Raw genomic sequence first — 22,950 nt, forward strand, 5'->3', positions numbered from 1 at the left:
TCAAGAATTATGTTAAAGCCCTAAATATGCACAAACTAGGCTCATATGAGATCTAGTTTTTATATATAGAAGCATTCATATATCACAATATGGTTGCTAGTTGTTGCAGCTTCATCATGATGATTGGTCTGGACTCATGTGATTCCTCTTTGAAACGACAATAAACACTGTGTGTTGGAGCTGATTGCAGACCTTTTGGTCTAGTTCTTCAGTTTTCTGTCACATATATCAAAAGGACACATTTGACTGGCTTGTAAACACCCCATTTCAAAGTCCCATTGCTGTTTCGAGTGGTAGGGCAAAGCAGAAACAATATATATCCTTGAAATTCTGACAAAAGTCTCTTAAAGAAGAAAAAGAAAGAAACGGGGGCAGTTTCATGATCATCTCTTACAAAATGACATGCTTTCATCGCTGCCACATCCTCCCTTGGTATGTCACTGTATCTATCTTAGTGTTCTTTTGCCCTCCTTTTTTGCTTTTGGCAGGAAAAGACAGGAGACATGAAACATTTCCCCCCTTTTTTATCTTTGACAAGGCTTGTGAAGACTTGTGAAGTTGGAGAGAGGAGGTGTGCCATTTTTCTCCAACCAACAAAATGTAACAGCTTCTCTGCACTGGAGAGATCACCTTTCCCTCAAAGGCTCCTACGGCAGCAGCACCTTCTGTGAGACTCCTGGAATAATGTTGTGAAGGGACATCAAGAGCATATCCTTTTTTGCGTACTCAAGCTGCAATATATTTCAGGCAGCAACTTATTTGCCTTGTCTGAACTATAAATGTCCCCCTTTTTCTTTTGTAGTAATTATATTTTAAGCTGTAGAATAAGTGTGACTGAAATGTTATCCTAATTTAGAGATTTTATCACATCATGCTGCTGCCTTTACCCACTTAAAACCTCCTGCTCACACTTCCTGGTAATAGGCTTGTCTCAGACACAAAAGGCTGAACATGACATGCACCTTGTGATGTCAATGGTTGCTGGCAGGTTGATAGACAGCCAGGAATGGCAGGGTTTCCCCTTCTCTATCTAATTAGCTCATAGAAGGACATTAATGCAATTTCAGCAAGACTAGTGCTTATCAAAAAATTCAATCCCCCCGAAAACATGATGATAGGCTTTTTTACACCAGGCTGGTCGTGTAGTCAGAACAAATTATCAGGTACTGGAGCCATTTGAACAGTCACATTTATGAATAGGTCAGGCTACTTGAATTAAAAGATGTATGAGATTTTAATGGAATGCAACATATTCAGAAAAAAAAAAATATTACACATGCTCTAGATGGGAAAAGCCGTGTTCAAGTTTGCAACATGTCCAGGGAAGAGATTAAAAGGGCAAAACAAATTGGGTTTCATGGGACAAAACATGTATTGCTCAGCCTCCCACAGAAGTGGAAGCCAGACGACCCCTGAAAAAGCTGCCAGCGTAGCACAGGGCAGAGCAGAATCTGTTTTGTAATGGATGGAGAATGTTTTCTTTATATATTCAGTACACATAAACACATCAGAGCACACCTCGCTTGGGGGAGGCGACAGGGGCTGCAGAGAGAGTGTGTAGTGGCATAGAATTACCATGAATAATTAAAAGACTGGTGTGAGCATTCTGGTAGCTCTTTGATTGACTCTGAAAGCCCCAGGAAGAAATTGGCAGATGAGAGCAAACTGCAAAATGGCCAGCTCTTTGCTCTCAGCTCCCCGCTTAAGATTTGCTGGGCTAAAACCTTGAATCAGCAGTGTTATGGGAGGGCCTATTTGTGTAGGTCTGCCTCGCAGTTAGATCCAAATTCTACTCATCAAAAAATGAAAAAAGAGAGAAAAATAAAAGCAAAGGCACATAAGTTGGCTTGTAGGCCCTGTGAGGTGACCTGTTTGTTTTCTCTATTTTCAGTTGGATAATTTATTCATCGGTGAAATGGAACAGTTGGCAAACTGTTAAAGATGTTGTTTTCTTATATGGACACCTGGAGGCCATTTCTTGCATTCAAGTCTCGTATTCATAGCATGAAGTCTCCTAACAGAATTACAAAAGAACAAAAATGGCTGACATGTGTCATTGCCGGGGAGAGTGGCCCATGGGGTGTCATCTGCAAATTTGCTGAGTGCACAGGAAGGAAAGGTCAACAGGGACTGGGGCTTGGCAGCAGCCCCTCACCTTCCCATAGTGTCCGGATGTGGGCGGCATCCCATTACTCATCCATATCATTTTGTCAAGCCAGCACCAATGTCCTTAGATATGTGACATGAAGGCCATTCAGCTAAATGAAACCTGCAGGTGACTCATGTTGTTCTGTTATAAGCCACTCACGATCACCAAGGTGTTATAGTAAAAATGGCTGCATTTTTTAAGCTGTGTTTTATATTAAAGAAGTGACGATTTATATGTTTCGATATGGCAGTTTGCCTGATGCTGATATGCAACGGGTTCAGGTAGTTTCTTTGCTCTGTTGTTATTAGTATTGAAATATATCTGCTCAAAGTCATTACATATTTCCAATTCCACCCATTTAAGCAAGATAAAAGGACCCTTTAACAATATGTGAAAGATTCACGGTCAGCAGGTTGCCATGGTTAGAGTAGGAGAAAAGCCGTCCCGTATGCATTTTGTATGCATGAAACTGACATGTTGTCTTCTAAATGCACACTGGATTTCCATTAGCTGAAAATATTAAATATTTCTCTATTGGCATAATGTAAAGATCCACTAAATACCACAAGATCAACTGATACACAGATGATTACAATTGATATCATAGTGTAAATGATGGTCATATTGTATTGAAAACATACATTTATCTGCCCTGAGTTTTACGTTGGTTTGAAAATTCAACGTGATTGGGAAATTCTGACCAGGTAATGGAATGTTTTATTAATCTTGATGTTAGGAAATGATGGCACCTGGTCTATCAAATATGCATAGTACTCAATATCCTTACCATTATTGCGGAAATGTGGGGAGGCTTTCATTTAACAAATCTAAAATAAATGTCAGCTACAGTAAGCTTAAGTAACAGCCCGCAGCAGATATAACACAGATCTCTCTAACATGCCAGTCAACACAACAGCTCCATTCATTGTCAAGCAGCTTTAATGAAATGTCAGATGGCTGCCTGCCTACCTGACTGCCTGACCTGAATTTGCCGTTTGATGCCCCTTTGTACTCTGTGAAATAAGAAAAACTGGTTGCCATGAAAGATTCTTGCTAAAAAGGGGGAACAGAGAGACACATTTTAGACTCCTTGAAGCAAACTCACTGTTTTCTGCATTTTGTTTTGTTTTTTGTGTTATAAAGTGTCATATTTTGTTGTCTTAATTAGTTTGGATACAAGTCCCATGTTCCAGTGCTTATATTTGTTTAAATGATTTTAAATGTGTTCGTCGGAGTGAAAGGGTTTCAACGATGTTGTTCTATCACTGGTTATGTCAACAGTTTCTAAGTTGTTGGTGAAGAATATGCACAAAGAATATGTCCCCACTGTCCATTCCTTCCCCTCCCCTTGAACTTGCAACCTTTGAGGACGACCATCATTCATACGTACATTTCAAAGACTCAAAACTTCCAATATGAAGGACAATTGTGACGAACGTTTTCCAATACATTTATACAGTATATGTTAATAAGCAATTATCTTAAAAATAATTGTTCCCCTTTTGTGCAACAGAACATACTATCATAACTGTTAGGTGGTATTAGCTGTAATGGTTTGGAAACCATCATTGACTGTTTAAAGGCAACTAGCAGTGAATCACACGCTCTATAACAATGTCAGCTTATTTTCTGAATGTAAACATGCGTCATCTTTAGCTGTTGCAGTCTCAAAGGTCAACTACCCATCCATTATTGGAACTCAGTAACTGAAAAAAGGATGCACAGTACATTGTACACAATATGATGAACACTGTACATTGTTCCTGTGAGTAACCAATTCAAAGATAGAAGGGAAGGGGAATGTACCATGGTTCAATGTTTGGCAGTTTGATCAGAGCTTGATATCTCTACTGCTTTCTTCTGAGGTGTGAAAGGTTTGACAGAATGATATAACAATAAAGAGAGTTGTGCTGATACGAAAGAGGAAGTGTGAAATGCTATATGTCTCTGCCAGTCATACGTTATATTTTAACCTCTGGTATCTGATGACAAGCATTGAAGCTTTAGACGACCCACCATTTTCTACTCCTTTCTATATTACCCATGACCACAAAAAATCCGCTGGCAAAATATACCTTGCTTTGGAGAGAATGGAAAATGTGTGTTGGTATGCGTGTGTGAGTGTGAGTGTGTGTTGGAGATAGCGGATGGGGTGATGGGAAATAAAAGAGAAGAAAGAGAGAGAGCACCGTAGGTAGGCAGTGAAAGTAATGGTGCTGTTTATGGATTGGGGCTATTTTGTACATCAAAGTACACAGAAAAGGAGAGAGAGACAGTGAGGGAGGAAGAGGGAGAGAGAGGGGGGGGAGACTGCTGCAGGCCATTTGATTGTCATTGTTTCTCCTAGGTCATGTGGGAGTGCATACGCCTTGTTTTTTATTCTTTTGTTTTCCCTCCTCTGTTCTTGCTTTCTCCCCAGTAATATCAAGCAACACTGTTGAAAATGCTATTGACATAAGACAATAACAAGCGCAGCTAGCTCTTCTTTGTTGCTTCCATGGATCAAAAACTCCAGATTGCTCTGTGTCCTGCCTCTCTCGGTGTTTCTCTAATATGCTGTGTGCGACCTACCCTTCTAAGCCTTTCATAATCATTTTAAAGTAGTCAGTCTTAATCGCTTCATCCCTCTCCTTAATCTCATCATACATATTCTTTAATCTCCTCAGAGAAATACTCTGTCTACATACACAGTTATTCTCAACGTAATCATTATGGATATATGGTCTTAATGTGCATGTTTCGGTTTTCTTTTGGGCTTCAGATTTAATTTAATTATTGCTCTCTAATCTGGCTAACCACCAAACATCTGTGCAGGTATAAAAACAAACACACACACACACACACACACACACACACACACACACACACACACACACACACACACACACACACACACACACACACACACACACAGACACAGACACACACACACACACACACACACACTCACACACACACAAATGCACAGATGTCCAACTGATATCTGAAAGTGTGTGGGATATGCAGCTGACTGTCCATTTCACATAAAAGCTCCATTTACAGAAATGATGGTTTCTAAGCCAAGTGCAGGAAGTCAATGGAAATCAACCAGAGATTGCCCGTCATGCTTTGACGTACATTTACACCCATGTTAATCATAAAGTTGCAAAATGGAGCCTTTTTCCTTTTTCTTAAGACTCTGCAGAGTGTCCTTCAGGTCTCCTTCCAGCATCATGTGTGAGCCTGTCCAAAGAGATTTGACAAGGGCCCTGCAAGGAGAAGGAAATAAAACCCAGAGAGATGAGGCAAACATATTAATCTTGTTAAGTTAAACATCGACCCCCACCTCCTCTCTCCGTGCTCCTCCGCTCTTCTCCTCTCCCCATTCCACACCCAGATAATGTGCAGTGCTCACAGTGAAAAATCAGCTAATTTCAGACCACGACTCAGTCTGGCTTACAGATGCTCTTAGGGTGGTGCTGAGCTCTATGCTACTCCTCCATTAGTCGCCCCCCACCACTGTCTCTGCCTTTGTGATTGTTTATGTGTCTGACTGTGTCTCTCTGGAACACACAGGCACACACATTCAATCTTCAGTCCCTGTCTCTCTCTCCGGGCACATTTACTGGAAAACACTCACGCACATTTATCTCAGCCCTTCATCCTCGGTCCATCTGTGACCTTGAGATGTATGATGGATGTGGGTCTTTGATGTAACCGAGTTTTAAGTTTTAGATTGACAGGGATAGAACATATTGATTATGTTACTGGGAGACCAAGAGAGTAGTGATGGGTCGAAAGACAAACATAAAATCACACAAATGACAAAGTAAAAAAGAGAGGGAAAAAGAAAAACTCCTGTAGAGTGTTTGGAGTTGATGGACAATGTTTCCCCCTTGTGGTGCTGGCAAGAAGGTAGGGTGTATTTGTAGTGTGTCTTTAAAACACAAGCGGAGCGTAAGAGGAAGTGTCGGTTTGAGTTTGTAATGAGTTCAATGATTGTGTTACCCCTTGGGAATAAAAAGGGCATGGAAATTAATCCCTGTGTTTAACTTCAATCCCTCTGTTTGTTTCTGTCCCCAACCAACGTACTATCTCTTCTTACCTTTCTCTCTCTTATTTCATCCTCATACAAAACTCCAAACATCTTTAATTAGCAGGAATAGAAACAGCAGTGTTATACTGTAGGTGTTATTCACACCAGCCACAAGCTTCCTGTCAGAGCAAGCCTCATCCATGGCTCGAACCCACTAACATCTAATTCACAGCTACACCATGTCGATGTCTCAACTTTAAATACATTATATATGTGAATTGGTCCTTTTTACCAAAAAATGTAAAACATAATAAGTTAAAACTTAAGAGTATGACCTTTTATCTCAAGCAAGAAAACAAAACAAATGAATCTGCCGGATATTTAATTTATCCTATCCTCTCAGTTGAGCAAATTGGGAAATCTTATCAGTCATCGCTGGCAGATGTTCTACAGTGAAAAGGGAAAATGGCTTTTTGAATTTCACTTGAGTGAATATCTCTGCCTTTCCATGCTTTTTCTCTTGGTACAATATGTTGACTTCACTCAGTAATGAGATTATTCTTCAGCTTAAGTGACCAGAGAAAAGCCCACATCTCTCTTATATCCGGACATATTTCCTTTTTACATCCTCTGGATCTTCTTACTTCTGCAGGACAATGGAGGTCAGCCCACTAATGCTGACCGCTGCTGTTCAGAGTGCACAAGAGAAAGACAGAGAAAGACAGACAAAGAGATGAAGAGAGACAGAGGGAGAAGAAACTGCAGGAGATGGAGAGCATTGAGTATTGAACCGAAGCCCTATGGCATTAAAAGTCTGCCTAATGGTTGAGTAGTTGTTTTATGTGAAGCTGTAATGCATAGAAAAAAACTGTGAAAAATGTAGAATTGTAACTATAATCTGTTTTCTCTTAGTTGCTCGTGTATATGGTTCATGGATTATGTTGGAAATGTGTCTGAAGTGACCAACAGACGGAAGGGAGACACGTTAGAGCTGAACCTTGTGTGAGTTGGCTCTTAACGGTTGCTGGTGCAATGTGTGTGTGCCTGAGTGCCTGAGCGCATGTGTGTGTGCCTGAGTGCGTGCGTGGGGCTTCACCAAATGTACAAGCATATGGTCACCCTGTGACTGTAGAGAAGCCATTAATGCTGCACGGCCCTAGGAGCTTATACTATGCGCAGCTTTCATTCTGCGATGCCTTGGTGGCACTGCCTGTCTCCACCATTATGCCACTGGTTTTTAAGCTCTTGATGACACTCTACCCTGAAAGATGAAGATTATTCCTCAAATGTGCAACAGAGATAGGGCAGATTATCTCTGCACAGATATCCCTACACGGCTGTAACGTAGTACCAATGCTCTCAGTTTCCCTGGCAGAATAATGTACTACTGCATGCAGCTAAAAGCTTTAGTTTATTCATGATATCAGAATGTGGCACTTTTCTGCAAGCTTTCTAAAAAGGAGTTACATAACAAAACAACTGCAGTGCTAATGCTGCTAACATAAACACAAACGTTATTCGGTCAGATATTAAAGATACAGAGAGATGACCTTATATGAGGATTATCCCTATTTCTGGATGGTAAACATTTATGTAAAATCAAGTTGAGACCGACTTAACGGCCCGTCCACACAGCGGCGTGCGTTGAAGCTTCCAACGCTTCTGCCCATTCACTTTGAATGGGGTGACGTCACTTTTAGCCGAACTGCATTTTGGGAAGCGACGCGGAGCGTTGCTGGCGTTGCTCGCTTCAAAAGTTGAGCAATGTTCAACTTTTGACGCCTCGGCAGAAGCGTCAGCCAATCGAATCATATGCCAGTAGAAGCTCGAGCCAATCAAACCGCTGCTTGTGTGTCAGAGGCGGGAGATTCATGTGATTGGTTGTTGGTCGAGTATCAGACACGCCCGCCGGCAAGCGTCAATGCACGCCGCTGTGTGGACGGGCCGTAAGAGAGGCTTTGAAATGAGGTTATCTATGTTTATAGTGCAGCTATTAGCTGTATGATAGCATGAAAGGCTGTCCAACAGACATCCAAACTCTTATCTTTACTGGTGTATAAAACATATTCTCCCTTCATATTTGCCTTATTTCTCACTCTTTCAAATGTCTAGCTCCTTTTGATGACAATACCAATTAATGTTATAATAATAACAAATACATCAATATTCAAGACACTGGCTTTCGCAAGGATTGACTCTATTTACAAAGTATTCTTAGTATTCAATAGTGACCATCGGTAAGGATTCACACTTTCCGACTGGAACATCTTCTCCGTTATAAACCGTTTGTATTCAATCCATTTCGGGATAAATAGCATTGAAATGTGCATTTGAAAATTGATTAGTTTAAAAAGAGGAACAGTGGAAGGCCTCTGAGAGTCCCAGCAGAAATCACAATGACATTATTTAGCTAAGAGAGAGGCAAGAACCCTTTCAAGAACAAGTACAGGAGAATAATTGGAGTACAAGTGCTAGACTCGCATTACCGGATCATAAGGGTAAGTGCTTGGGACTTTGTGTGTGTGTGTGTGTGTGTGTGTGTGTGTGTGTGTGTGTGTGTGTGTGTGTGTGTGTGTGTGTGTGTTTGTGTATGTTCAGGAAGAGAATCCAAGGATAGAGACAGAGAGAGAGACAGACAGATGAAGATGGAGCCATCTCACACAAACCGGGAGATAGATAGGACTAAATGTTGGTGGATAGCCTACCTGGGGAGGTCAAAGCAAAGGCAGTAACTTGACCTGAAACCAATGGTTCACAGAGAGAGAGAAAAAAGAGAGAGGGGGGGGGGGGTGGGGGACCCTCATGAGATGTGTCATGTGTCTTAGGTTAACAGCCAGCTAAATGCCCAGTATGTGAGTATCATTGAGACCATTTACCCTCTCATACCTCCCAGATGAATTGAATTGTTTTTGTTGTGCCACTCGTTGTGTTGGTAATAGTCTGCATCCAAACACAGCTTGTTCTAACAAACAGATGAATTATTCTTTGAGAAGTGACAACTATGCTCAGATAAATCCTATACAATTACTTTGATAGTTTTCAGGAGGGACTTGTTTTTTGCCTGTGTGCTGAAGAGTGTAGGGGATATTTTTTGATGAAGCCAATATAACTCAACATCCTTATTCATCTCAGATGCAGTAAAATTAGTTTTTGAACTTTCTTGTAGGGAACATGACATTTATTCTCTGGTGATATTAAGATGTGTGTGTGTTCATAAAAGGGAAACGGACAATATGAGAGTGGAAAAAGTATTTATTTGTCAGATATGCATTCAAAAAAACGTTTACAATGGAATTAACAAAGGAGTTGCGAGACAAGAGAGGAATCCTCTCTAGATAACAATCAAGGCTTTATGATGTATCTGCTTGTGGAGAATACTAAACAGCAAGGATTTGACTCAAATTATTCTGTAAAAGCAGCTTATTGAGGAAAATATATTGCTATTTGTTTATGTGTTGAGGATTTTCAGTATGATTCCAGTTTCAACCTAGGACAGGAGAATGGATGACATGGACACAAATGACATGTAGATCAGTCACTGACGCCCACACATTTAGTTTGAAACTAGGAGTTTGCATCAGCAATACATGTTTCAGGTATAGTGTATATTGACAATATCTGCAAACTCTTCACAGCCACATTGAAATCACACAGTGAAGGTTGTCGAATTTGAATGGGCGTTGAAAAAAGTGTTAGTTTGTCATTATCACATTGTTTTCACATAATCATTTCATGCTTTGTTAAAGGAGTGAATATCCATTCTAGTTGTTTTGTGTAGCATTAAACCTAACAGCATGTGTGCAATCTTTGTCGCTCCTCCTAGATCGTAATTGAAATTTGCCATGCAGCAATTACATTTCTTAAAAAAAGGAAATAAGAAAGTTCCAAGCTGTATCAGCATATTGTGTAGAACATAGGGTTGAATGTTGGAATATAGTGTGGTTATAAAGTTGGACGGAACGAAAAAGCTATTGTGAGAACAGAACCTTTACCGCATGCTGCGTGCCAGTCCGTCGGAGCCGGGCCTTATGAACATAACAAACCTCAGTTCTCTGAAGAAACAGAAACTGTCAAGTTCCTGTTCACATCAAACACTACTAACAAGGATGCTAATTTGTTGTAAAAGGCCACAAGGCTTGTTGAGTGTGAGAGAGGCAGACAGATAGAGTGGGGGAGACAAAGAGAGATGGACTTGCCATTGCAAGGTGAAGGCACAGAAAGACATTACTGACACAAAAACTGTTTTTCTCATTTCGCCATTGAGGAAAGACACACTTACATCTTGCTAGCCTTTGAAAAAAATAAATACATATAAAACATGTGAGTCTGATGTGTCAGGGACAGGGTGTCATAATGAGTAACATTTCAACATTTCACCTTTTGAAGTGTTAGAGCTCAAGGTGTTAGAAGAATAGTATGTTCCAAAATAGCACCAAATACAGGAGAAAATGTACTGGAATATTATCTGTTGCACGCCATCCAATCCATACAGCACCATTGTACTCTGTTGCTTTACAATGAGTTTGAATAAATACATCTAATTGATTTATATATTGCAATGCAAAGATACAATTGATATTGACAGTTTTTGGTTGATTTATTAATTTTGTGTTCATAATTTAGAAATGTATTGTCCCATTTGTTGTATTGCTCCTCTGTAGCATCGTTGGCATGACTCAGTTGATCCCCTCCCTGTCATGCCAATGTAGCAGATTTAAGTGATCTGATTGAGAGAGACGAGATTATAAAGAGACAGAGAGACAGGGAGATATGATAGACGATAGAGAAAGTACGAGTAATGGTTATCAGCTCTCTGATTTAACAAGAGAGACTCTACGGAGACTAGCCGCTATCTCTAGATAGAGCTCTCGACGCTATCTATTCTCTCTCTCTCTCTCTCTCTCTCTCTCTCCTCTCTCTCTCTCTCCATGCTGATCTTCACAATATCTGACAAGCTGGGCGTTAAGGGGTATATCATGACAACCAAGCGCATAAATCCGCACCATTGGAAAACAAAAGGATTTTAATCCTTATATGGCTTACCGTTTGCAGTACATGCTCTCAAAACACATGTGGAACTGTCAGTTGCTTTCCTTTCTTCACTGTCTGTAGCCCGCCTCGCTCTCTCTTTCCTCCCTTCCTTTCTGTTACTTACCCCTTTTTCTCTCCTTATTATATTTGTTTGCTTAATTCCTTAATGGGATAATGAGAACAGAAACAAAGCCTATCAAACTAATATTTAGGAGATCACTAGCTGCTACGTACAACATTATTTCCCAATACAAATGATTAAAAACTAAAACATTTGTATGTACTTGAGACAAATATCATTTTAGGAGCCGTATTATTTAACTCCCTCTGTGGTTTGATAAGAGAGTGCACATACTTGAGATGATTAAAGACTGAGACCTCTCTGGATGCGCATTAATTAGCCGTTTCAATTTCGCTTTGGATTGTGATCACCTTGGGTAAGTGTTCAGTGATGTAGGTGCAATGTAAATCCATTTGTATCTTCAGTGGTAATAAAGTTTGAAAGAGCCATGCCTTGAAGACAGCTTTTCTAAAAATCCGTTTGATGTGTTTTTACTAGATCTTGTGATTAGCAGGACTCTTTGGAGGCTGGATCATTGAGATGATTGATGGTTATAAAGTGACCCTTAAGATGAATGCCACTGATGAGCACAAAAATCCTCTGGGCTGTCCTCTACGCCGCTAAGGAATTACTTTGTCCTCAGCTCCAAAAAGGATTTGGTTAGAGGTCGTTCCTGAATCTTTGATTATTGGTTTTAGTATCAAAATCGTCAGTCTTTGCCTTTTCATGGAGAACATTCATGTTAGATCTCTATTGATAAGTGGACCTTTTCAAAAAATATTTTGGATTTCATAACACACATTGTACAGATACAACAAAGGAGTATCAGCACCGTATGTACTCACACAATCCATATATAGTATTACTTTGTCTTGAAAATGCAGGCATCTATTTAGGACATAAACAAAAGGCAGTGAAGCATTGTTTTACAATTTAAACTATGGTGAATGAAAAGGGTTGCCTTTTTGTGAGTGCAATCATCTTTAAAAGTGCTGTGTGTGGCTGTCATTTCATAATAAACAAACCAGAATGTAAATTGAGGAGTAGCTGTTGATGGGTTACAATAATTGTTTCTCTGCTCAAGACGTATTAAAAGAATAGAATACTTTATTGTCATTATACACGTGCAACGAATCGAAGAGCTACATTGCAATGATTGCTCTGGGAAATAAACTGTATACTGACTGAGCCTAAAATATAATGTATATCTAAAGAACGTTAAGTTATGATTTTCATAGGTTGTATCTTCTGCACATTTAAAGCCATTTTTGCAAATATTCTCAGTTATTTATTCTAGATCTACACAGCTTAACAGTGAAACAACCTTTAGGGGGGAGATGACAAGCCCTCTATGGCCTGAGGTGTGGCAGTGACACTGATGATGCTCAGATGACAGACAAATGCATGGGCTTGACATGAAAGAAGGTTTTACTATATTCATGGCTGATGGTGTGCATGTCCGTGTGGATGGATAGATGGAGGGATGGATACATGTAACCGTCCCGAATATTTGAGATTCTTGATTGGATTGAAACCCTCAATAGGATCATTTCTCTTTTATTCTATAAATGCTATCAGAATGACTTGCAGGTCATGAATCTGACTGCCTTTTGATTCAAATTATGATAAAAAATATCCATCCATATAAGACAAAGAATAGATTTTATCATCTATTTGCCCACATGAAATGAAAGGTCGGCTTGTTCTTTTGAACCGTTGTCAACCTGCCTTTTAATCAGAGTTTATGGAAACATGGCCCCATTGTGAGATAGAGATAGGCATGACTCTCATGAATGTGTGTTCTCATATTAAGCCTGTTTGAGGATGTGGCTACTTGTCAGATCAGGTCACTTTAATTGATTTATCTGCTTGGCACAGCTTTGTGAGCACTACAATCCATCTTGTTTTAGAATGCAATTTGACTGGCTGCTTTACAATAGCTCCAAGACACTAAATCAATATACAGCACGCAGTATATATCCATGCATAGGTAAGTAGATAGGTAGGTTGATACGTAGGTAGGTAGGTAGGTAGGTAGGTAGGTAGGTAGGTAGGTAGGTAGGTAGGTAGGTAGGTAGGTAGGTAGGTAGGTAGGTAGGTAGGTAGGTAGGTAGGTAGGTAGGTAGGTAGGTAGGTAGGTAGGTAGGTAGGTAGGTAGGTAGGTAGGTAGGTAGGTAGGTAGGTAGGTAGGTAGGTAGGTAGGTAGGTAGGTAGGTAGGTAGGTAGGTAGGTAGGTAGGTAGGTAGGTAGGTAGGTAGGTAGGTAGGTAGGTAGGTAGGTAGGTAGGTAGGTAGGTAGGTAGGTAGGTAGGTAGGTAGGTAGGTAGGTAGGTAGATAGATAGATAGATAGATAGATAAAAAGATAGATGTATATGTTGATGGACAGATGAATGGATGGAACGAAGGAAAGATAGATATAGGTCTTTACCTTGACTCATTTCAAGATCATAGCCTGTCATTCTATGATGGTGTGACCTGTCTTTTTTATGGGGCTCTTTCCTTTTACTCTCTGACCTGCACACAAACCTTGTTTGCCCTTTCCTTCTCAATGTCAGACCATCTTTCTGAACTGAAAGCCCCCTTCTGCTACCAAGCACTTTTACTTTTTATTTTCCTTTACCTTAGTCGTTTCTATCTAACACTGAACCTGCCATGATGAGAAGTATTATACACATCACTACCCTTCAAACACAGAGCAGGAAGCTGGCTTGGTGCTGTAGAGAGACAGAGCTTCACACAATCCTATTCTGTCTCCGGAGAAAGTAATCTGAACTCTTCTGAACATGGATTTCCTTTTTGCTTGCTTGCTTCATAAACGTGCTTGCAACTCTTGCTGACTCTTTTATTGACAAGTGGTGGAAGAAGTATTCAGATATTTAATAACGTAAAAGTAACAAACCTATAAAGCAGACATAACAGCTTTTTTACCTATCTACAGTACAGTATATACTGGTGTCACTGTTGTTCTTCATGAACACCAACCTGGATTGGCAATTCTCTAATGCAAATATTGTTATAAGCTATAATCATAATCAATGTAATGATCTAGAACTAGTGCCTAATTTTAAAGCACATATTTTGACTACTCCAACCCAAGTACAAGTTTGTAATATAAATCAAGATTTGTGAATAACATACCCTCTTTAAATCTCTTTTATGGCATACTTAATGTTGCTGAGTGCTACCAAATTCCTAAATCCATTGAAGTCTAAAAATGTAAAACATCTGTGACAAAGGAAATTGTGGTTATGATATAAATACTATAGGTGGTTTACATCTTTCATCTCCAATGTTACTTTGATCATTTCAAAACATTTAAATGTATCTGCAAGCGGCAATCACTCATTTATACAACCTTTGGAATTATCTTGAACTGCAGTACAAAAAATGCTGCCATTTAAGATCTGGGTTTACTAAATTATTTCATAAAAAATAAATAATGAAGCATTGTTACAGAACAGGGAATACCCCACCTAATCTCGCAGTCATACAAAAATCCTGCTGTATCTTTCTCTGTGGCTGATGATGGGATCGATAAGATAATGGACATTACAGTTTCACCATGTGGAACAGATGAAAATGGAGAATCTGAGTACAGAAGATTCTTCTGTGTTTCAGTCCAATTTCTTAGCATGTATCTGTGTAATTTCCCTGGAGCTTAGTAGACCCGTCAGTGTCCAGCTTGCTCTCCCCCTTCATTGCACTCACAGGGTGCTCTCTCCGTTGTTCCCCCATACACAATGGATAAGCTTCTGGCTTTGTCCCTCTGGGTCTTTTTGATTCACTTGAAGAGAGCCAGAACAGACACTGCCAGCCATGGCAGGGCATACAATGTCTACGCAGACTAAACACACTCTCTGCAGAAGTCATCTTTGCTTTAACTGATCAAACAGCTCAAAGGATGTAAGGCTGCTTATGAATATAATATAAGTCCAATATATGGATCATTCTATGTGTTTAAATAATAATTACAACAGTAAGTGATGCTGTTTAGAGGCATACGTGTTTTATTGACTTGGTACAATATGTGTAAAAATATGTTCTCAGTTATTGGACAATGCACAGTAAGCCTGATTTGATTATACAAAAAGACTATAGCTACACTTTGGTTTAAGAGCTACTGTGATGGCATATGCAGCAAATATGCAGTCAATATATCAGTGTGCAGTATCTCAATTGTGCTGCGTTTTAAATCAAACAAAAATGAAAGAAGGGAAACTCCAGCTACAACATGAAAAACAGCTTTAAGAAATCCATCTTAATATAGCAATACATTTCAGTGGCTCACCAAGCCAAAAGAAAAAAAAAAAACAGTCATAGGCTTGAAATTCCCCAGCTTGTTTGTCTGGCTGAGCGGCCTTAATTTGGTTGTATCGCATTTATGCCTCGTGGTTGATACTAAGCGAGATGAATCATTGTAAAATATGAGCCAGATCAGCCTCTTGTTTCCCGGAGGTAAAAGCTTGTAAGACCGCTGGTAAATACACCTAGAAGAGAACATTTCCTCTGAGACAAAGAGGAGGAAAAGCAAGAGAAAATTATAGAGAGGTTGTTAGGAGCCTTTTGTATATCCCTGTTATCCTTTTTGATTCCTGATAGAAATGTATGTGTGTTTGTGCGTGCACATTTATGACTATAAGGATTTAGAAAAGCTTGTGTTAGAAGGCGACAAGTTGAACATATGAGTGCAGATTAATAAAGCAAAGTATCAGTTTGGGATATTTTTCTTGTTACGTTGGACAGTATGTGATTAGCTATCTTTAGGACCTCACATTCTGCCAGCCTTTAATCTCCTGCCTGACATCTAGATCATCTAAAAGTGCTGAGAGGTTGACCCCCCCATCCGCAGTGTCTGAAATCAGAGCAAGATCTTTGCAGTTGTAGCACATTTCTGCGACCAGCTAATACCCACTGTACAATCTGTGGGTTTCTGATAATGGCTTGTAAAATCTTTCATCTTGACATAAGCTGGTGTATGCTGAGTGGCACATGTTTATCTTAAGACAACAAAAGCAGGCCAAAACATGGAACGTAATCACTTCAAAGACCTCTACGCTTGACTCCAGCGTTAGATTTAGTTTTCTTTCTAATCAGCCGTTGACCGTGTGGGCATTACGTGCATGGGAAATGAGTTGACACGATGTTGCTACAGTATGGTGGGAGAAGCAAATTGGGTCTCTGCTCCTGAGAAATGTTGTGGATGAAAATAAGCTTTGTAAAGCAAACCATAAATTAGTCCAACCTTTGATGACCTTCCCTTGAATAGCCTGCTGAATACTGGCAGGAGTAATGACATGGGGATACATTCAACGTATCTGTCCACCACAAACTCATAGTTATTCTACACACCACAACAAAATGAAGGAAAAGGCAGCATTTGTATGTGGACATAGTTTGTAGATTATGTCTTTGCTTTCATCTTTCGACACTAAAAAAATGATCTTATCTCAGTATTGACCCACTTGTATCTCTCAACTGGATGTTGAAAGAGGAACATGCTTTTTTTAAAGAAAATGTTGTAAACCAAGCTTTGGTTTGGCTGTCACCAGGCAAACCAAAAACTACGCGTGATACTATTCCATGAAATGCAAAAACGACCAATGTCTTAAAAAACAAATTATCCTTTTCTGTAGCTCTTGGTAAGGTTCACCAGAACAGAGCGGGGGACGGAAGACAGACAAATGTGACAGGGCATGAACCTCCCCTGTTGAGTGATGAAATTAAATGACAGCTCTTGAGCGAGGAAGGGATGCTGAGAGAGCGCGAGCAAGAGAGAGGAGTGGGGGGGATTTTGTCAAGCCAGGAAATTGAAGCCATCGCAAGCAAATTGAGTTCAGGTCCTTTTGGTGGGCAGGAGCAGACCAATCAATTTGACCTACTACTCAGTGCCTGTCAGCCTCACAGAAGGACACCTTGGCATCCAATAATAAGAGCACAGTAAACAACTGAAGCACTGGCTCAGTGAGTCTCAGCTAACAGCTAGCTATCCATAGTCATTTTTCCTCATGGGAAACAAATATATGACAGTAGTGTGCATTGTTCTCATATAATCTGAAAAAAATGTAGCTATACAGTGTGTTTATGCGGACGTGGGTTAATGGCTGCCAAGTTAAAGGCTGGACCAATTCCTTTAACTGTCGTTTCTGTCCAGGGTATCATTGAAGAGAACAATGCTTGTCACAAGATGAAAAAGTTAAATCTTTGTATCCCTCGCCTCTCTAAAGACACCAATACGTTAATGAAAACAACATAAAATAAATCCTATCAAGGTTAGAACCACATTTTAATGAGCCTTGTTTGGCCTTTCCCTTTTGCTAATCTTTGGACAGTGACACAACATTCTTGCTAATTATCTCGATTACACAGCAGGAACACACTAGATCACAGTTCTGAGGCAACATTTGACGAGGGGTGGGATCATACAACCCCAAAGGCTTAATTATCTTTGTTGGTTCCCAATTAATTCATTAAGTTGTTTTGGCTCAGCTGCAAGACCTGAGGCACTATTTTATATACCAATACATTGCACCATCACACATCCATGTTACGTGAGCTTTTGTTTTGTAGCAGTTCACTGTTGAGACAAGAATGCTTTGCCCTTTCTTTTACTTTCAAAGAGGCTTAACAGACATATCCAGGAGTCTACATACAATGAGTTCAATTCGTACCCTTTCCGCAGTCAAATAATTAACATTTACGATAATCCCCAGTAACCCACATCCAAATTTAAGAACTCCACAGCTCTTCAAAAAATGCCACTCCAGACTCTTTTATTCTCATTGTAGAACCTGGTGTATCTCTAGCCTCACAGCTTCCTGCCTCTACTGGCTTACTATGATGAAGTTGCTGGGCTTACCATATGTAAAACTGCACTGATGGTATTGAGGGCTTGCAAAGCAGTCAATAATCGTTTATCTGATAAGCCACTGGACTTGTGGTTGAGGGTGAGAAAAGGCTTGGGTCCAAGGCTGGTTATGAGATTCATGGTTGTACAGTCTGCAGACATTACGTTTGTTTACACGCTGCCAGTGAGCCGTTGAAGTCAGCACTTGTGAATGATTGTTTGAATATTGCAGCTGTCCCTTTAAACTAATATTGTGACTTTCATCTTATGCTTCTTTTTGTCTCCTGGTCCTGTCTGTCATCCCCATTTTTCTCACACCAATAATTGTCTGTTTCCCATTGCTGCTTTGTCTTAAATTGTTAACAGGTTATGGTGAGAATACATATCACTTTTTTATATCGATGTCCCAGTTTGAATAGTATTTTGGGGGTTGTAAGACAGTCCCATGGGTGCTCATTCAAATGTACAAACACTTATATACCAGTTGTTCTTCTGAGTGTATGCCATTTAGTATTCTTTTATATGGATGTGGAAGAGGTACCCATATTTACAAAAACAGCTGAGATTGTGATACAGCTTATGTAACTGGCAGACATCCTTGTTGTTCTCTCTCTAGGGGTTTTATTACAAGATGGATGCGTAATAAGTTGTTGCTCTAGGATATTTTTTATTATTTTGAGTGTATATCCATGACTTGGAAAGCACATATATCTGTGCCAGACTAAACATATTACTTCAATGACACCTTCATATGATAGGGGGTGCATGACAAGCCTGCAGCCTTAACCAGAAATGTTGCATCTGACTTGCTCTGATTGTGGGATTTTTAAGCATTAAGTGATGTGTTTTTAAATGGGTCCCTTTACTTTGTAACACAGTTAAAGGTATGAATTTGATGTATTTTCAAACTCTAACACAAAAGATGATTTTTTTTCTGCCATGCTAGCGATCTCATTTCTGACTTTTAGGGATAAGTGCTCGAAGCTGCCTTGCCTGAGATAGGATATTATACCTGTTCCATTACAACTTCTGAAATTGGGGAATATTAATTAACTAGGCCGGTTATTTCAGTTGCAATGGGGGAAACCAAGCTATTTTAAGATTTTGGTCCTGGGAAGGTCGACAGTTTGCATACATTGCAAGTATAAAATGTTTAGGTTTTCTAGATAGCTTAATTTGAACCTTTAATATTGGCAGTAGTTTGTTTTAGCAGTGGTGTATTCAGATTAAGGTGATACTCCAGTGTGTAACGTATTGTTTTCTCTAGACCTGTCCTAATAGAGGGAAAAATACCTAGACATAGACTACATCCTGTCGCGTAATAATACTAAACCTGAAGAAACATCATAAACTAAGCTTGAGGAATATCTACACTAAAATGTATTTTTATCTGTGCACATTGTAACTTGTAATTATTAAAAGATCAAAGTCTCATTGATAGTTTGTTAAACTACAATCTTTTTCCAAGAAACAAATATTGACTATTATTTTATAATCCAAAAAGTAATGGGAAGATTTAGTTAGTGTTAAACAATCTTTAAAAAAAAATATATATATATTTTTTATTAAATGTTTTTTAGTAGGGAACCATTTGGCATGTATTCAACTATTTATTTTGGTAATGAATAACCTTCCAGGGAGACAATCATTTCCTGTTTATCTGACATGTTGACCACCGGGCCAAAACGGGCCGTAGGCTGTTTGGTTGACGGCTACAGAGATGGAGCACGGCTGAACTCCAATGATCTGTCATTCTCGTTCACAAAGCTTCACTGACACTGCATTTGACTGAAATTCTGCGTTTGTCCCTGCTGGCTTGTCTAACCCACACTGTAACTATCACATATGACTTCCACCATCAAAGCCTTAATTAAGCAAGCCACCTTCTATGACTCATTTTAAAAGATTACAATTAAATCAATCAAAGGTGGATTTTTGACTGAAGATAACCTGAAACCTAAAAAAAAAAGGAATAGAGATTACTATGCCATTCGGGATGATGGCGATAGAAGATCAGGAGTGGAGTACATCAATCCATCTGCACAAGCCTTTCTCCCGCTGTGGGAAATCAGGGCATCCTGCCTCGGGCTGTTGGTCTAAGTAGTTAGACTACAGAAGCTGTGGCTGAGCGGGTCACAAAAGAAGTGCAAAGAGAAAGAGAAAACTGACCAAAGAAGAAAACAAAATGGAAAGATGGAACACGGGCAGGAGGATCAAAGTGAGTTTGGTGCCGATAGTTAGGATGCAGTGCATGCTTTATTCCTTCCATGAGTGATTCTGAGGAACACCAGTGTCGTGTCGAAGAGTTGTCTATATTCTCCTGGAACATAGGAAGAATCCGACATTGCTGCAACTGTAAAAATGTTACGGGGACCCTCCTGTGCAGCTCAGCCGGAAAAGGTGGGGAATGCTTCAGTTGAGCTGACAAAAGACACCGTATTGCTCTTCAGGAGATGTTAAGAATGCCTGCAGCATGGAAAATGATGTATATTTAAAGGCAACTGTCAAAACAGGATGCCAACATCACAGTTTAATGACAGAACCAGTGATGTCAACCGAGAGGCCTGTCCTGCAGAAAAGAGTGAGGCTCACGGATATGTATAGCTAAAAGGTTTTTAGACATGTCGAGGTGGGACGTGACTGCAATCTCTGGTGTCATGAAATTAAAAAACCCAACTGAGAAAGCACTGTTATCAGCTTAGCGTGGCTTGCTTGTCTCAGAGTTGGACATGGATAAAACCATTTCTCAGGGACTCTCCCTGTGTCGGCAGCAAAGTTGTGTGTCAGGTGAAGATCATGGGCTTATAGAGTTATTCTACATACAGCTACAAGATAGAACATAATACATTAATGTGTATAAATTATGATCAGAGGGAATGTCGGATACACCAAACGGTTTTATCCCATTAATGCAATCCATACTTAGACATTATATGTTTTGAAACAGCTGAGATTAGCGATAATAAGATTACACTACACTGTTCATGATTGCTGCTGATTTACTTCTACTGCATTTATTCAGAGCCAGTGAGATGGTTATTTTTTATTGAATTACAAACATACAATATATAAGTACATACTATAGTAGTATAATTATTTATTAGTTTAAAATATATCCTTATACTTCCACACATTCAGTTTAGTTTAGTCAGCGCCATTGTTGTATAAAATTGATCTTCAGTAAAGATATATTGTAATGCTGTGTTATGCCCAAAGAAAAGACAACAAAATATATTTATGGGAGCTGTCAAACTCACGAAACAGAAAATGTATTGACCCCTTCAAAATAAATGGTGTCTTCTGGTCTTTTATATTCAGTACCTTTTGAATCTCATAGTTCCTCGTTTTATCATGTGTTTTTTCTCCCTCTGTTTACCATGCACATCTAGTCTCAATCTAGCTGCATGTTTACAATAAAGGTCAAAATAAAATACTTTATTTCTAGAAATACAACAATCCTGAAAATCGCCACCCTGCTGACGTACATAAACATATAATGCTTCTTTGGGTCTACATTTGGGCTGAATGGTTTTCCATCAGCGAAAACAACCAAAAACACAGAGAGAGAAGTGTTCCTTTTCTGCCCCAGTCTCCCAAAATGCAAACAGGCAGGCGATCACATACAAACAAAAACAAATTATGCACTGCGACACCCTATCCCCCACTATGCATTACGCTGGCGCCTTGCTTTCACTAGAAACCGTTGGAGGGAAATTGCTGGCTGCTTGGCAACAAAACAAATGGGAAAATGTCTGGGTGATTCTTATTTTCCAGATGATTAGTTGCATCAGAAATAATTGTTCGTAAGATCTTTGACCATACATTTAATTATTAAATCTAGAGCTCCCCCTTCATTGGGACTGTTCTTTTAGAACAAGTTTGCTTTTAAATGTCCTGATGCTTGTAATGAAAAAACAGTCATGCAACCAGTCATGTACAGTTTTTTGTTTTCCTATACCTGCATTTAAAGTAGAACATGTCAATAACGCATTTTATCCAAGGGTGCAATATGATTTTATACTTGAAGCTTGACAGGGTATCAAGGCATTCATTCCTTTGGCAGTCTTTTCCTAAAGCCAGAATAAAAACCAATATAGTATTATCTTTAAACCCGGCACAAGCGTCAAGCCCACACATTTTATTGTACAGTCATTCAATTAATATTGCTAACCTACTCACTAATTATGCCTAGTTCTGAACACCCACTCATACCACATCCTTTGTCATATCCTGTTCTTGCATACATTAAACACACCAAGAGTGTACTTACTTACAGGTTCAAGCGCATCACCACAAACATTTTATGTAAATATATATAAAATTAGAGTCGAATATTTCATTCGTCGGTACATAATTGTCCACTTACATTTTGAAAGTACTATATACAGTTTATGAACATCAGTGTGTGCGGAATACGAGTCACACCGGTTCTTTTTAACATATACTATAATTTACAAGGCATTCAATAGTTTGCATTGCGGCATGATTGTTTGTTAGTCTACCGTTCATCTGAATGTATGCAATTATGCGAGTGCATGTGCAGATCTTAAAGATGTACAATACCATAGAACTCATGTAAATCCATGATGGCTGGTATATATACAGTGAGTGCAGGGAATCAATATGCTATGTTTGATGGCACTGTCAGCACATTGCCACGGTGATCGAGCATCAGACATCACTTCTGTTATCACTTTTTTTACCCCATCTCCAATTGTCGTGAACATCTGCTGCTTTTGCAAGAGAATACCTGTTGCCTTGTCAAGTGATAAAGCACAAGGGGATATGCAAAATGTTCTCCTCTTTTTACTGTTTAATTGACAATTAGATTTTGTAATGGAGTAACTTTA

The 22,950-nt window shown here is 39.4% G+C and overlaps 1 protein-coding gene across 6 annotated transcripts in view; it reads left to right on the top strand.

The window, feature by feature from the left end:
• Positions 1-22,950, top strand: part of LOC117548077 (protocadherin-9) — a 213,989-nt gene that overhangs the window by 110,665 nt on the left and 80,374 nt on the right. Inside the window, exon 4 of one of the 6 annotated variants that reach the window (XM_034219123.1) lies at positions 6,289-6,396. The exons of the other annotated variants lie outside the window; for them this stretch is intronic. Coding sequence (XP_034075014.1) covers positions 6,289-6,294 — 6 coding nt within the window. The 3' untranslated portion in view covers positions 6,295-6,396. Of the gene's footprint in view, positions 1-6,288; positions 6,397-22,950 lie in introns of those variants that run through there. 6 annotated transcript variants of the gene reach the window in all.

This window comes from Gymnodraco acuticeps, unplaced genomic scaffold (assembly GCF_902827175.1).
Source record: "Gymnodraco acuticeps unplaced genomic scaffold, fGymAcu1.1, whole genome shotgun sequence".
In the NCBI taxonomy this organism is placed as follows: domain Eukaryota; kingdom Metazoa; phylum Chordata; class Actinopteri; order Perciformes; family Bathydraconidae; genus Gymnodraco; species Gymnodraco acuticeps.